This window comes from Heptranchias perlo, chromosome 4 (genome assembly GCF_035084215.1).
Source record: "Heptranchias perlo isolate sHepPer1 chromosome 4, sHepPer1.hap1, whole genome shotgun sequence".
In the NCBI taxonomy this organism is placed as follows: domain Eukaryota; kingdom Metazoa; phylum Chordata; class Chondrichthyes; order Hexanchiformes; family Hexanchidae; genus Heptranchias; species Heptranchias perlo.
This window is the reverse complement of record NC_090328.1, coordinates 5,344,893-5,362,974: the sequence shown is the minus strand read 5'-3', so window position 1 is coordinate 5,362,974 and position 18,082 is coordinate 5,344,893. Positions and strand designations below refer to the sequence as shown.

Sequence of the window (18,082 nt, the reverse complement as noted above, 5' to 3'; positions counted from 1 at the left end):
TTATTGATAAAAGTAGCTGGAGTGCAAATTAGGTTTACAATTGAACTTGGTTTGCACGGATCACTGAAATTTAATTGTCTTCCATTATTTTAACTTCTCCTTGCCCTCGGGTCTGGTGAAAACGATCCTTCAAAGGGTAAGGTCGAGATTCCATTTTAACTTGGAGGCAAGAAACGCATGAATGAAATAATAACCTTTGAGGCAGCAACGACAACGCAGAATACTCGGCCCAAGAGGATGAGACGATAGCACAAAGAGACACCTAACCTCCAGCGACTGCCGCAGAGTTTGACTTCAACACGTAGCAGGAATGTCACTCAGTTGAACCAGTTCGACAAGCAACGGCTGATAAAAAAAAAAACACGGCCTTCCTTTTCTACAGCAACACAAAAAAAAATAAACAAACGTACGTCCCGGGAATTTCCTCGGAGCTGCTCCCACTCCGCTGCCGTAACGGTGTCTCCGTCGCACCTACGACAAAGTTACGGTGACGGAGCAGGACCAGCTCCGAGCAAATCCACGGCTGTGCTTCTTTGCTTCTCCGAGGCTCTGTTGCTTTTTTATTCCAACATTGCTCTTCCTCCGTCCTGTCGGGTTACTCGTTACTGGGGATGAATGAAGCTCGCCTTCCAACTGCAAGTTTTCCAAGTTTGGGTTCAGCCTCCAACCTAACCCGCCGGAGCTGGGGGAGGGGGTCTACTCTTCATCACTTCAGCCCCTGCCTCACACTCCGATCGGCCTGCCTCACTTACACAGTTCAAGCTGCTCTTGGTCTCTTCCTACTCCGCCCGTCTCTCCGTCTGCTCGTGTTTTGTGAGTCTCGTCAACTCTCGGTCTCTTCCTACCCCACCCGTCACTCCGTCTGCTCGTGTTTTGTGAGTCTCGTCAACTCTCGGTCTCTTCCTACCCCACCCGTCACTCCGTCTGCTCGTGTTTTGTGAGTCTCGTCAACTCTCGGTCTCTTCCTACCCCACCCGTCACTCCGTCTGCTCGTGTTTTGTGAGTCTCGTCAACTCTCGGTCTCTTCCTACCCCACCCGTCACTCCGTCTGCTCGAGTTTTGTGAGTCTCGTCAACTCTCGGTCTCTTCCTACCCCACCCGTCACTCCGTCTGCTCGAGTTTTGTGAGTCTCGTCAACTCTCGGTCTCTTCCTACCCCACCCGTCACTCCGTCTGCTCGTGTTTTGTGAGTCTCGTCAACTCTTGGTCTCTTCCTACTCTGCCCGTCTCTCCGTCTGCTCGTGTTTTGTGAGTCTCGTCAACTCTCAGTCAGTTCCTACTCCGCCCGTCTGATGAAGCCGATGCAGGAACAGTTGTTCTAACTTAAGAGAAGGGGATGGGGTGCAAAATTGACCATTACCCATCTCAGTCTCTTAAATCTCACCTCTCGTTGGCTAATCTCGGACATCAGTAGCACAGTCTGCCCTATCTTTATGGCTGCAGAAGACCATAGGGAACCACTGGATTTTAGCAGAGGAAACTGGGACTGGACCTGACCCACTAAGAACCTCCGAGTGGCCGCAATCTAACGTTACCCGAGCAGAACATTGCTTCAAAGTAGGTCAGGAGAGTAGGACCAGAGGACGCAAATTTAAATTAGGGAGAAATAGTTTTAGAACAGATAATTCTCATCTTAGTCCGCGCCTGGAGTACTGTGTGCAGTTTTGATCTCCTCATTTCAAAAATGATGCTCAGTTATTAGAGGGGTTACAGAGAAGAGTCGTACATTTGATCCTGGAACTTAAGGGAATGACGGATGAGGAAAGACTGGCTACTCTGGGTCTTTTCTCTCGAAAAGAGAAGACCGAGAGGGGATATGATAGAAGTGATTAAAATTGGGAAAGATTTGGACAAGTTGGAACCAAGTTAGCTCTTGTGCCAGGGTACAGAATTTAAGCATGAGGGGTCATATTAACAAAATAAGGACAACAAAAGAAAAATAGGAAATGCAGGAGGAACTGTTTTTACTAAAAGGATGGTAAGTATGTGGAACAGATTACTGGCACGGCTGGCGCAACAAGAAACATTAACGGGTTTCAAGAAGGAACGGGACAGATTCTTGTCAACAAATGGGAATCAGGGTTATTAGAAACGCATCAAGAAAATACTGTGGATAGTTGAGTTAGATGGGCCGAAGGGAATACTGTAGATGGGTGGGCTAAAGAGAATACTGTGGCTAGGTGGGCTAGATGGGCCGAACGGAATACTGTGGATAGGTGGGCTAGATGGGCTGAACGGAATACTGTGGATAGGTGGGCTAGATGGGCTGGACGGAATACTGTGGATAGGTGGGCTAGATGGGCCGAACGGAATACTGTGGATAGGTGGGCTAGATGGGCCGAACGGAATACTGTGGCTAGGTGGGCTAGATGGGCCGAATGGAATACTGTGGATAGGTGGGCTAGATGGGCCGAACGGAATACTGTGGATAGGTGGGCTAGATGGGCCGAATGGAATACTGTGGATAGGTGGGCTAGATGGGCCGAATGGAATACTGTGGATAGGTGGGCTAGATGGGCCGAATGGAATACTGTGGATCGGTGGGCTAGATGGGCCGAATGGAATACTGTGGATAGGTGGGCTAGATGGGCCGAATGGAATACTGTGGATAGGTGGGCTAGATGGGCCGAATGGAATACTGTGGATCGGTGGGCTAGATGGGCCGAATGGAATACTGTGGATAGGTGGGCTAAAGAGGGCATAAGTACCATTCACGCCCAATGGGGCAGAGGGGAGGGGGTGGGGTCTGTAAACAGGACTTATGCCCTCTTCAACCCAAACACAAAAATCTCACCTAGCTACAAAATATAGCCAAGGAATAATATACTAGGTCTATTGTGGGGGAGGCCAGAACCAGGGCCCATAAATCTAAGATAGTCACTAATAAATCCAATAGGGAATTCAGGAGAAACTTCTTCACCCAGAGAGTGGTGAGAATGTGGAACTCGCTCCCACAAGGAGTAGTTGAGGCGAATAGTGTAGATACATTTAAGGGGAAGCTCGATAAACACATGAGGGAGAAAGGAATGGAAGGATATGCTGATAGGGTGAGATGAAGTAGGGAGGGAGGAGGCTCGTGTGGAGCATAAACACCGGCATAGACCCGTTGGGCCGAATGGCCTGTTTCTGTGCTGTAAATTCTATGTAATTCTATGTAGGATGTTAATGACATGGAGCCCATCAGTCCTCACACATTAAATTCATCAGCGAGACAATTCATTCGCCGTGATTGAATTTTTTCATAATCACATTTGCATATTCTTTTCAGGAACATCTAATATGTGTGATTGAATGTGATCTGCGCATATTTACTCATAAGAGGGATCATCCATTATTTAACACTCCTGAGGTTTGTGCAGTGACAGGTCCTGTTACAACAGAAGAATATATTCCATTCATCACTAAATCGTCTCCTCCCCAAACTAGATTTCTCCGGCAGTGGATAAATCAATCGCAGAGATTTTCTCGAGCCTAATAATATGTAAACACATTCAGTCCTCTCGGGAGCGAGAGGAGTTTCATGCACAAAAAAAAACAGATGTAAATGGAGTTGGGCTTCTGAGGATTTTTACCTTTGAAGGTAACTGATCAAAATGGATTCAGTGGTTGATTTAACTCCACATTTGTCTACATAACTACGCTTCAAAAGTAATTTATTGGTTGGGATGTCCTGAGGATGTGAAAGGTGATGTATAAATCCAAGTTCTTTCTTTCTTTTGTACTCACGATAACATCCTCACTGGCATAGGATCTTACGATATGGAGATGCCGGTGATGGACTGGGGTTGACAATTGTAAACAATTTTACAACACCAAGTTATAGTCCAGCAATTTTATTTTAAATTCACAAGCTTTCGGAGGCTTCCCCCTTCGTCAGGTGAACGATGATTTTCACATCGTTCACCTGACGAAGGGGGAAGCCTCCGAAAGCTTGTGAATTTAAAATAAAATTGCTGGACTATAACTTGGTGTTGTAAAATTGTTTACAATAGGATCTTACAGCACAGAAGGAGGCCATTCGTCCCATCGTGCCTGTGCCGGCTCTTTGAAAGAGCTCTCCAATTAGCCCCAACTTCTCCTGCTCTTTCCCACAGCCCTGCAATTTTTTTCCTTTCCAAGTCTATATCCAATTGCCTTTTGAAAGTTACTATTGAATCTGCTTCCACCGCCCTTTCAGGCAGTGCGTCCCAGATCGTAACAACGCGCTGCGTAAAAAAAAAAATTCTCCTCATCTCCCCCCTGGTTCTTTTGCCAATTATCTCGAATCTGTGTCCTCTGGTTACCGACCCTCCTGTCAATGCAAACAGTTTCTCTCTATCTAATCTATCAAAATTATTCATGATTTTGAACACCTCTGGTAAATCTCCACCTTAACCTTCTCTGCTCTAAGGGGAACAACCCCGGCACCTATAATCTCTCTGCATAACTGAAGTCCATGTTCCCCGGTATCATTCTAGGGCATTTAGCAATGGCAAAATGGAGAAAAATATAACCTGGTGTATTAATATTAATATAAATTAATTAATATTAATATTAATTAATATTAAATTAATAAATTAATTAATATTAATATTAATATAAATATTAAGTGGATGCTGGTTTTGTTCCTCCTTATTCTTGGATCCTTGTACATCAGCTGCCCCTCCCCCTGTTATATTACCACTAGTATTGGGGATAACAAGCAAATCAGAAAGTGGGGGATCAGAAAAATCCCCTTTGGCCTATCAAACCCACTCCTTCCAATGTACCCCGTCAATTCACACATACACGGTCATTTATTTAAAGATTCGGAGGTGAAAGCCACCGGTAAATTTCGGTGAAATCTCTCTCTCATCTCCAAAAGTAATCGAACCAAAATTGCAGGATGTTTACATAGAATTTTACAGCACAGGAACAGGCCGTTCGGCCCAACAGGTCTGTGCCAGAGTTTATGCTCCACATGAGCCTCCTCCCACCCAACGACATCTCACCCTTTCAGAATATCCTTCTATTCCTTTCTCCTTCGTGTGTTTATCTAGCTTCCCCTTAAATACAGCTATGCTATTCGCCTCAACCACTCCATGTGGTAGCAAGTTCCACATTCTAACCACTCTCTGGGTAAAAAATTATTGGATTTATTAATGACTATCTTATATTTATGGCCCCTAGTTTTGGACTCCCCCATAAGTGGAAATATCTTCTCTACATCTGTGTAACGTTTACTGTTTATTGTATTACACATTGATCATTCACTACAGATACTGGCCACCCAGAATGGGCACTATATTATTCCATGTAGTGCTCAATTATTCAGTGAATGGTAGTGGAAAGCCTGACAGATACGTGGAGAGACTGTGGACTCAAGACTAGCCCTGTCCTAACACCATGGAGCGGTAATCAAAAAATCAAGAGTCAGAAGGTTTTGGGTTCAAGTCCCGCTCCAGAGACTTGAGCCCATAATCCAGGCTGACACTCCCAGTGCAGTACCGAGGGAGTGCTGCACTGTCGCAGGTGCCGTCTTTCGATGAGATGTTAAACCGAGGCTCTATCTGCCCTCTCAGGTGAATGCAAAAGATCCCACGGCCACAATTTGAAGAAGAGCAGGGGAGTTCTTCCCTGGAGCCAATATTTATCCCTCAACCAATGTCACTAAAAAACAGATTATCTGGTCATTATCACATTGCTGTTTGCGGGATCTTGCTGTGCGCAAATTGGCTGCCAGGTTTCCTACATTACAACAGCAGCTACACTTCAAAAAGTACTTCATTGGCTGCAAAGCGTTTGGGACGTCCCGAGGTCGTGAAAGGTGCTATAGAAATGCAAGTTCTTACTTTCTTTCTTTCTTTCTTTCAAAAAGAATGCTGAGTTAACCTTCCAAATCATATAGTGTTTAAGTCTGAGGCCATTGTGTTGAAGGCTCTGGTCAGGCCACCCCTTGAGTGCTGCGTTCAGTTCTGGTCACTGAAACACAGAGGAAACGCCCAAGCCCTGGAAGTGGTGCAAGGAAGGACAACAAGATTGACCCCGAGCCTCACAGGACTGATTTACGAGGAAATGTTTGAAAAATTGAGGATCTTCAGGAACATAGGAAACAGGAGGAGGCCATTCAGCCCCTCGAGCCCTTTCCGACATTCAATTAGATCATGGCCGATCTGTATCTTAACTCCAACTACCTGCCTTGGTTCCATAACTCTTAATACTCTTACCTAACAAAAATCTATCAATCTATCTATCTTTCAGTCATGAAAGGAAGTGAAACAGCAACAACTTTCATTTATATAGCACCTTTAATGTAGTAAATTGTCCCAAGGCGCTTCACAGGAGCGATTATCAAACAAAATTTGACACTGAGCCACATAAGGAGATATTAGGTCAGGTGACCAAAAGCTCGGTCAAAGAGATTGGTTTTAAGGAGTGTCTTAAAGGAGGAGAGAGAGGTGGAGAGGTGGAGGTTTAGGGAGGGAGTTCCAGAGCTCAGGGCCCAGGCAGCTGAAGGCACGGCCACCAATGGTGGAGTGATTAAAATCAGGGATGCAAGAATTTGAGGAGCGCAGAGATTTCGGAGGGTTGTAGGGCTGGAGGAGGTTACAGAGATAGGGAGGGGCGAGGCCATGGAGGGATTTGAAAACAAGGATGACAACTTAAAAATCAAGGCGTTCCTGGACCGGGAGCCAATGTAGGTCAGCGAGGTCAGCGTGATGGGATAATGGGACTTGGTGCGAGTTAGGATACGGGCAGCAGAGTTTTGGATGAGCTCAAGTTTATGGTGGGTGGAAGATGGGAGGCCGGCCAGGAGAACATTGGAATAGGCATGGATGAGGGTTTCAGCAGCAGGTGAGCTGAGGCAGGGACGGAGGCGGCCGATGTTACGGAGGTGGAAGTAGGCGGTCTTGGGGATGGAGCGGACATGTGGTCGGAAGCTCATCTTAGGATAGATCCCTGGGGGACTCCAGAGGTAACGATGCGGGAGCGGGAAGAGAAGCCATTGCAGGAGATTCTCTGGCTACGACTGGAGAGATAAGAATGGAACCAGGCGAGGGCAGTCCCACCCAGCTGGACGACAGAGGAGAGGCGTTGGAGAAGGACGGTGTGGTCAATCGTGTGAAAGGCTGCAGACAGGTGGAGAAGGATGAGGACAGATAGTTTACCAACGTCACAGTTATATAGGATGTCATTTGTGACTTTGATAAGGGCCGTTTCAGTACTGTAGCAGGAGTGGAAACCTGATTGAAGGGATTCAAACATGGAGTTGCGGGGAAGATGGGCACAGATTTGGGAGGCGACAACACGTTCAAGGACTTTGGAGAGGAAAGGGAGGATGGAGATGGGGAGGCAGTAAAGGAAAAAACTGTGGAGTCATTCAAGAGACAGTAAGATGCTATGATGGGTCTCTGTGGAAGGATGGGCTGAATGGCCTCTATATCTGCAACAACTTGCACTTATTAATGCCTTTAACCTGCCAAGGCGCTTAACTTTATCTATTTCTTTATCTCTTAAATATTCAATGTTTTACAGTTACCTTTCAAGTTCCACATATCTACCAATCTGTAGAAATATCTCCCAAACTCTTGGCCTTGCTAATTTTGTACTTATGCCCTCTGTAGCCTTCATCCACGATCTAAATGAATGGCGGATCAGGCACGAGGGGCTGAATGGCCTCCTCCTGTCCCTAAGCCCTTTGGATGAGGTGCTTAACCAAGTCCCAATGGTTCAGGAGACGATTCCATGGCCTTATTTGAAGAGGAGCAGGCAAGTTCTCCCGGCGTCCTGGCCAATATTCCTCCCTTAAACAACATCACCAATAACAGATCGTCTCATTGCTGCTTGTGGGACCTATTCTGGACAAAATGGCTGCCATGTTTGCCCAATGACAGTGCCTGCACTTTTGCAGACAATATGTACGTATTATAGTTCACGTACACTTTATGAAACAGTTAGTTGTGAAAAATGTGCAAACTCCCAGAAGTTGTATCAAATGTCAACACTTTGGTAAAAATAGGAAATGAAAAATGAAAGGACACACACACAGATGCAAACACACTAACACACAACACACAACACACAGAGACACAGATAGACTAACACAAACACACACATATACACTAACACACACTAACACACAGCGACACAGATAGACTAACACAAACACACACACATACACTAACACACACTAACACACACACACAGCGACACAGATAGACTAACACAAACACACACACATACACTAACACACACACACAGCGACACAGATAGACTAACACAAACACACACAGCGACACAGATAGACTAACACAAACACACACACATACACTAACACACACACACACACAGCGACACAGATAGACTAACACACACACACACAGAGACACAGATAGACTAACACAAACACACACACATACACTAACACACACTAACACACACACACAGAGACACAGATAGACTAACACAAACACACACACATACACTAACACACACACACAGAGACACAGATAGACTAACACAAACACACACACATACACTAACACACACACACACACACAGAGACACAGATAGACTAACACAAACACACACACATACACTAACACACACTAACACACACACACAGACACAGATAGACTAACACAAACACACACACATACACTAACACACACTAACACACACACACAGAGACACAGATAGACTCACACAAACACACACACATACACTAACACACACTGACACACAGCGACACAGATAGACTAACACAAACACACACACATACACTAACACACACACACACACACAGAGACACAGATAGACTAACACAAACACACACACATACACTAACACACACACACACACACAGAGACACAGATAGACTAACACAAACACACACACATACACTAACACACACACACACACAGAGACACAGATAGACTAACACAAACACACACACATACACTAACACACACACACACACACACACACACAGAGACACAGATAGACTAACACAAACATACACACATACACTAACACACACACACACACAGCGACACAGATAGACTAACACAAACACACACACATACACTAACACACACTAACACACACACACAGAGACACAGATAGACTAACACAAACACACACACATACACTAACACACACACACACACACACAGAGACACAGATAGACTAACACAAACACACACACATACACTAACACACACACACACACACACACACAGAGACACAGATAGACTAACACAAACATACACACATACACTAACACACACACACACAGCGACACAGATAGACTAACACAAACACACACACATACACTAACACACACTAACACACACACACAGACACAGATAGACTAACACAAACACACACACATACACTAACACACACTAACACACACACACAGAGACACAGATAGACTAACAGAAACACACACACATACACTAACACACACTAACACACAGCGACAGATAGACTAACACAAACACACACACATACACTAACACACACACACACAGAGACACAGATAGACTAACACAAACACACACACATACACTAACACACACACACACACAGAGACACAGATAGACTAACACAAACACACACACATACACTAACACACACACACACACACAGAGACACAGATAGACTAACACAAACACACACACATACACTAACACACACACACAGAGACACAGATAGACTAACACAAACACACACACATACACTAACACACACACACAGAGACACAGATAGACTAACACAAACACACACACATTGACACACACTCCCACAGACACATAGGCCCCGATAGTACCAGGGAGGTGGGTTGGCAGCGGGGGGTCGACTGGGCGCGTGGGTAACCCGCCCAGTAAAATCGGTGGGTTCCCCACGCGATCGCGAGTAAATTGAAGCCACTTACCTTGGCTTCCAGGTTTCCGAAAGCTGCGCAGCGGGCGGACTGCGCACCCGCATCACAGGCTGTCAGCTGGAGGAGCCCTATTTAAAGGGGCAGTCCTCCAATGCTGCTCCTGCAGCAAACAGCCAAAATTACAGCATGGAGCAGCCCAGGGGAAAGGCTGCTCTCAGGTTTAATGATGCCTCACTCCAGGTCCTACTAGATGGGGTGAGGGGGAGGACAGAGATCTTCTCCCCGGCGGACGGGAGGAAGCGGCCTGCCTCTGCCACCGAGAAGGCCTGGCTCGAGGTGGCAGAGGAGGTCACCAGCAGCAGCAACGTCTCCCCCACCTGGATACAGTGCAGGAGGCGCTTCAATGACCTAAGTAGGTCAGCCAAAGTGAGTACACTTACTCATTCCCCTACACTCCGTCTGCCACATCACCGCCCCCACCCCACATCTTCTTCTGCACTGCCAACACTACTCTGTCACATCACTCCTCACACCCACTCAAACCTCATCCTCATCTTACCTGCACTTACTCACCTCGCCAGTACTCATCCCGCCACTACCACTCAACCCACTCCTCATACAATCTCATGGCTCTGTCTCATACTCACCCTCTGATGCATCTCTTTCACGGTCAGCCTCACCCCATCTGCCACTACCTGTGCTGCAGCCACAGGGGATGCATCACATATGAGTAGTAGGAAGTGTAAGGCAAAGGTTTCATGAGCACAAAGGGGATGCACAAGGGTGTTTGACGGTTTGTCATGTTTTTTATTTATATTTGATTTTGGTTCAACTCACATTAAATATTATATTGTCACCATTACTGCCACGTCTTGGCCGTTCTTGACCGGCTTGTGCAATAAGCCCCTTTCATGAGGTTCTCCATGAACACCCACACTTGATGCCACCCATTGGGTCACCCTACAGTGGGTGTATGTGTAGTTGCACGACTATTTTGTGCAGGTGCCTGTGGCGCAGCACTGTGTTGTGGAGCTCCACGTGGCAGAGGTGGACGGCATGCCTGGCGAGGCTGGTGATGTTGCTCATCCTCGGATGAAGTGATGAATGCAGCTATGGCGCCCCCCCCATCCTGACGGTGTGAGTTTGAGGGGGTCCGCAAAGTAGGTCAATGTGTTTGCACAGCAGAGTTTAGGGTATAAATTAATAATTTTGACTGGAAAGACAAAGGTGTTACAGCCAAAACTTTGTCTGAAGTGACAGAGTGCCCTGCTGCAATACATGAGGTATTCCCCTCAACTGTCAAAAAATCCTTTCCATCTCCCACTGGCTGCTGACTGAAACACGTCTGCTCCAACAGGGAGTGTTTCCCACAGCACGGGAAACACGCTGAGGATTCTTCAAAATTGCACCCCTGCCAAAATCTCCAGTCAATGAGGTCTGTCAAGTACCTCAACTAGGTAAGTAAGTATTTAAATTGTCATCCTGCCGGCTTTAATTGCCGGTGGGAGTCCCGCATGTGGGAGCTGCGCGCGCACCCGAACGCGTCACTGGGGAACCCGGAAGTGGGCGGGTTGGAGCCGGGCTCCGGACCCGCTCCGGGATTCCCCGATTTTAGGAGCCCTCCGCCCCCAACGCACCCGCTCGGCCATCCTAAAATCGACCCTATAGACACACACATAGAAACACACAGATACACACAAACACAGACACACACACAGACACACATAGATACACACACTCACACACTAACGCACACACTAACGCGCACACACTAACGCGCACACACTAACACACACACACTAACACAGACACACACTAACGCGCACACACTAACACACACACACTAACACAGACACACACTAACGCGCACACACTAACACACACACACTAACACACACACACTAACACAGACACACACTAACACACACACACTAACACAGACACACACTAACGCGCACACACTAACACACACACACTAACACACACACACTAACACAGACACACACTAACACACACACACTAACACACACACACTAACACAGACACACACTAACGCGCACACACTAACACACACACACTAACACACACACACTAACACAGACACACACTAACACACACACACTAACACACACACACTAACACACACTAACGCGCACACACTAACGCGCACACACTAACGCGCACACACTAACACACACACACTAACACAGACACACACTAACACACACACACTAACACAGACACACACTAACACACACACTAACACACACACACTAACACACACTAACACAGACACACACTAACACACACACACTAACACACACTAACACAGACACACACTAACACACACACACTAACACACACACACTAACACACACTAACACACACACACTAACACAGACACACACTAACACACACACTAACAAACACACACTAACACAGACACACACTAACACACACACACTAACACAGACACACACTAACACACACACACTAACACACACTAACACACACACACTAACTCAGACACACACTAACACACACACACTAACACAGACACACACTAACACACACACTAACAAACACACACTAACACAGACACACACTAACACACACTAACACACACACACTAACACAGACACACACTAACACACACACACTAACACACACTCACTAACACACACACACTAACACACACACACTAACACAGACACACACTAACACAGACACACACTAACACAGACACACACTAACACACACACTAACACACACTAACACAGACACACACTAACACACACACACTAACACACACACACTAACACACACACACTAACACACACACACTAACACAGACACACACTAACACAGACACACACTAACACACACACACTAACACACACACACTAACACAGACACACACTAACACACACACACACTAACACACACACACTAACACAGACACACACTAACACACACACACTAACACACACACACTAACACACACACACTAACACACACTAACACACACACACTAACACAGACACACACTAACACACACACTAACAAACACACACTAACACAGACACACACTAACACACACTAACACACACACACTAACACAGACACACACTAACACACACACACTAACACACACTAACACACACACACTAACACAGACACACACTAACACACACACACTAACACAGACACACACTAACACACACACTAACAAACACACACTAACACAGACACACACTAACACACACTAACACACACACACTAACAGACACACACTAACACAGACACACACTAACACAGACACACACTAACACACACACACTAACACACACACACTAACACACACTAACACAGACACACACTAACACAGACACACACTAACACACACACTAACAAACACACACTAACACACACACACTAACATATGAGTACAGATTGTGAAGATGTCCCTGATACTGGTGTTGAGTGAGGGAGAGTAGAAAGCTACAGTGAAAGTGACACACACAGTAATTAACAGAACATCTCACTCTTTACGGCTCTGGATTGTTACAGTAGCTCCATCGTTCAGTGAATACACGGCCCAAAACATGAATCTTTCATTACTATAAGGACACCAGACTTTGCTCCCTGAATTCAGAGTAATTGGAATCACTTCCTACTTGTGTATTTTAATTAGGTTCGATTTTATCTTCATTATTTTTTTCATGTTTTATCAGGTCTGTCAGACAATTAGAGAGAGGCCCTCCCAACTATGTGTTTCTCCAAATGAACAGCTCTCCTGAATTCTGGAGTGCTCTGTTACTGCGTAACCTTCCCACAGGACGATGAAAGGGTTCAAGAGAGTAAGTAATGAAAGATTGTGTTTCCAGTTGGTGAATCAGTAACACAGGCCGTGGGGAATGAAATCATGTTCAGCGGCAGCGCAAAATGGGCGGTCTGGTACACGCCCGCCCATTACAACCCCCCTCCGCCCGTTACAAGCCCCCCGCCCGTTACAACCCACCACCCATTACAACCCCCCCCATCTGTTACAAACCCCCGCCCGTTACAAACCCCCGCCCGTTACAACCCCCGCCCGTTACAACCCCCCTGCCCGTTACAACCCCCCACCTGTTACAAACCCCCGCCCGTTACAAACCCCCGCCCGTTACAACCCCTGCCCGTTACAACCCCCGCCCGTTACAACCCCCCGTTACACCCTCCCCCACCCATTACAACCCCCCCCGTTACACACACACACATCCCCCCCCCCCGCCCAAAACAGCCTCCCGCCCGTTATATTCATTTCCGTTGACATCAATAACTGAATATTGGACAGGGTGTATACCAGGCATCCCGTGCAGTATTGCCCACTTTACATTTAAGTGGGAACAAGATAAACACATGGGGGAGAGAGGAATAGAAGGATATACGGATAGGATTAGATGAAGCAGGGAGTGAGCATAGGAACATAGGAACAGGAGTAGGCCATTCAGCCCCTCGTGCCTGCTCCGCCATTCGATAAGATCATGGCTGATCTGTGATCTAACTCCATATACCTGGAGGGAGGAGGCTCGTGTGGAGCATAAACACCGGCATAGACCAGTTGGGCCGAATGGCCTGTTCCTCTGCTGTCCATTCTATGTAATTCTACGTAGTGCCCAAGGTGAGTTTCTACCCCCATAAACTTAACATTAGTGCCAGAGGCAAAAAGTTAGAGATTAGAAGAAACATCTCACACAACAGGGGCGGTGGTGTAGTGGTTACATTACTGGACTAGTCAATCCAGAGACCATTGAAGATTGGGAGGGATGGGAGACAGAGAGATGGGGAGGGATGGGAGAGAGAGAGATGGGGAGAGATGGGAGAGAGAGAGATGGGGAGGGATGGGAGAGAGAGAGATGGGGAGGGATGGGAGACAGAGAGATGGGGAGGGATGGGAGACAGAGAGATGGGGAGGGATGGGAGAGAGAGAGATGGGGAGGGATGGGAGACAGAGAGATGGGGAGGGATGGGAGACAGAGAGATGGGGAGAGATGGGAGACAGAGAGATGGGGAGGGATGGGAGACAGAGAGATGGGGAGAGATGGGAGACAGAGAGATGGGGAGGGATGGGAGACAGAGAGATGGGGAGGGATGGGAGACAGAGAGATGGGGAGAGATGGGAGACAGAGAGATGGGGAGGGATGGGAGACAGAGAGATGGGGAGGGATGGGAGACAGAGAGATGGGGAGGGATGGGAGACAGAGAGATGGGGAGGGATGGGAGAGAGAGAGATGGGGAGGGATGGGAGACAGAGAGATGGGGAGGGATGGGAGACAGAGAGATGGGGAGAGATGGGAGACAGAGAGATGGGGAGAGATGGGAGACAGAGAGATGGGGAGGGATGGGAGACAGAGAGATGGGGAGGGATGGGAGAGAGAGAGATGGGGAGGGATGGGAGACAGAGAGATGGGGAGGGATGGGAGACAGAGAGATGGGGAGGGATGGGAGAGAGAGAGATGGGGAGAGATGGGAGACAGAGAGATGGGGAGGGATGGGAGACAGAGAGATGGGGAGGGATGGGAGACAGAGAGATGGGGAGGGATGGGAGACAGAGAGATGGGGAGGGATGGGAGACAGAGAGATGGGGAGGGATGGGAGACAGAGAGATGGGGAGAGATGGGAGACAGAGAGATGGGGAGGGATGGGAGAGAGAGAGATGGGGAGGGATGGGAGAGAGAGAGATGGGGAGAGATGGGAGACAGAGAGATGGGGAGGGATGGGAGACAGAGAGATGGGGAGGGATGGGAGAGAGAGAGATGGGGAGGGATGGGAGACAGAGAGATGGGGAGGGATGGGAGAGAGAGAGATGGGGAGGGATGGGAGACAGAGAGATGGGGAGAGATGGGAGACAGAGAGATGGGGAGGGATGGGAGACAGAGAGATGGGGAGGGATGGGAGACAGAGAGATGGGGAGGGATGGGAGACAGAGAGATGGGGAGAGATGGGAGACAGAGAGATGGGGAGAGATGGGAGACAGAGAGATGGGGAGGGATGGGAGACAGAGAGATGGGGAGAGATGGGAGAGAGAGAGATGGGGAGGGATGGGAGACAGAGAGATGGGGAGGGATGGGAGACAGAGAGATGGGGAGGGATGGGAGACAGAGAGATGGGGAGAGATGGGAGACAGAGAGATGGGGAGAGATGGGAGAGAGAGAGATGGGGAGGGATGGGAGACAGAGAGATGGGGAGGGATGGGAGAGAGAGAGATGGGGAGAGATGGGAGACAGAGAGATGGGGAGGGATGGGAGACAGAGAGATGGGGAGGGATGGGAGAGAGAGAGATTGCTCTTTAATGTCTCTTTGGAGTATAACCAGATTCTTGTAAACCTTTTCAATCCCAGCCGTGTGCCTTATAACCGCTGGCGATGTCTCCGCACACACCCCACCCCCATTTCACTGGGGTACAAGACTCCACGTGTCGGGCTGAGAATCTTGACCTCTCACCTCTGACGTGAACCCCGATCCGGAAGAACACATCGGCGTCCCGGACAGACCTCTCCACCAGGACGTAGTACCACTGCTGCCAGAATGGTAGGCGGTCCTGGAGCTCGCAGACGCCCTGATCCCGACAGTCTATGTGTGTGGAGTTGTGGAGTGGAGGGGCCTTAGCTCTGACCTTGAGCAGCAGCGGGCAGCCTCTCACCGTCCTGTTGCTGTTTCTGCAGTCTGACAGCTGCACCATCACTCGAGAGGTGTAACTTGGTATGAAAACCCTGAGGAGGAACGAAAGAGCGTAAAGGCAGGGGGAGGTAAGGAACAGACGGAGAGCAGGCAGATTCAGGTTAGAGTTTTAAACACGCTGTGAGTAACCCGTCAGCATAGGCAGTGAGAGGCTGTTAGGGAACATAGGAGCAGGAGGAGGCCATTCAGCCCCTCGGTTCTGCTCCGACATTCAATTGGCTGATCTGTACCTCAACCCCATTTACCCATCTTTGGTCCTTATCCCTCGATACCCTTACCCAACAAAAATCTATCAATGTCCGTCTTGAAAGCTCCAATTGACCCCCAGCATTTGGGGGGGGGGTGGGGGGGGGTTAGTGAAGAATTCCAGATTTCTACTACCCTTTGTGTGAAAATGTGCTTCCTGATTTCAGTCCTGAACAGCCTAGTTCTAGTTTTCTGTCCCCTTGTTCACAGAGAGTTCACTGTTAATCAGTCTGCAAATCCTTCCATTGCTTCACACTCTTCGCCAAGGGAAGAGTGTGAAGATGCAAAAAGCAACAAGTTGCATTTATATAGCGCCTTTAACGTAGTAAGACGTCCCAAGGCGCTTCACAGGAGCGATTAACAATCAAAATTCGACACCGAGATAATAGATCAGGTGACCAAAAGCTTGGTCAAAGAGGAAGGTTTTAAGGAGCGTCTTAAAGGAGGAGAGAGAGGTAGAGAGGTTTAGAGAGGGAATTCCAGAGCTCAGGGCCCAGGCAGCTGAAGGCACGGCCGCCAATGGTGGAGTGATTAAAATCGGGGATGTGCAAGATGCCGGAATTGGAGGAGCGCAGAGATCTCGGAGGGTTGTAGGGCTGGAGGAGGTTACAGAGATAGGGAGGGGAAAGGCCATGGAGGGATTTGAAAACAAGGATGAGAATTTTAAAATCGAGGCGTTCCTGGACCGGGAGCCAATGACGGTCAGAGATCACAGGGGGTGATGGGTGAACTGGACTTGGTGCGAGTTAGGATATGGGCAGCAGAGTTTTAGATGAGCTCGAGTTTATGGAGGGTGGAAGATGGGAGGCCGGCCAGGAGGGCATTGGAATAATAACCTCTGTTATCTAGAGGTAACAAAGGCACGGATGAGGGTTTCAGCAGCAGATGAGCTGAGGTGGGGGGGAGACGGGCGATGTTACAGATGTTACGGATGATACGACAGCAAAATAACCAACTGACAGCGTATCACTGGAGGGGAAGTCACCTCAACTCACAGGTCTGCCCAAAGTGTGAGGAACAGGTTAATTAAACTGTCTTGAAGTCTCTTTATATTGTATTATTAACTTTTAGCTTTTGCCTGTTAGGTGAGTTTCTGTTAGAAGAATGATTAATAAGTATTAATAAGACAGACTTGCTTTATTTTGGATAAATGTGTGTTTTAATATACTATGCAATATTTCAGTTTAGACAGTGGACTTAATTAAAAGAAATATCAGGCAGAGACAGTCTTTAGAATCATAGTATGATCCAGCACAGAAGGAGGCCA

At 47.7% G+C, this 18,082-nt stretch overlaps 2 protein-coding genes across 3 annotated transcripts in view; one reads left to right on the top strand and one right to left on the bottom strand.

The window, feature by feature from the left end:
- Positions 1–18,082, top strand: part of LOC137320706 (polymeric immunoglobulin receptor-like) — a 788,493-nt gene that overhangs the window by 362,889 nt on the left and 407,522 nt on the right. The window lies entirely within an intron of this gene.
- Positions 1–18,082, bottom strand: part of tmem8b (transmembrane protein 8B) — a 173,951-nt gene that overhangs the window by 57,599 nt on the left and 98,270 nt on the right. The window contains exon 5 of the mRNA XM_067982071.1: positions 16,333–16,601. Within this exon, the coding sequence (XP_067838172.1) occupies positions 16,333–16,601 (269 nt within the window). The remainder of the gene's footprint in view (positions 1–16,332; positions 16,602–18,082) is intronic.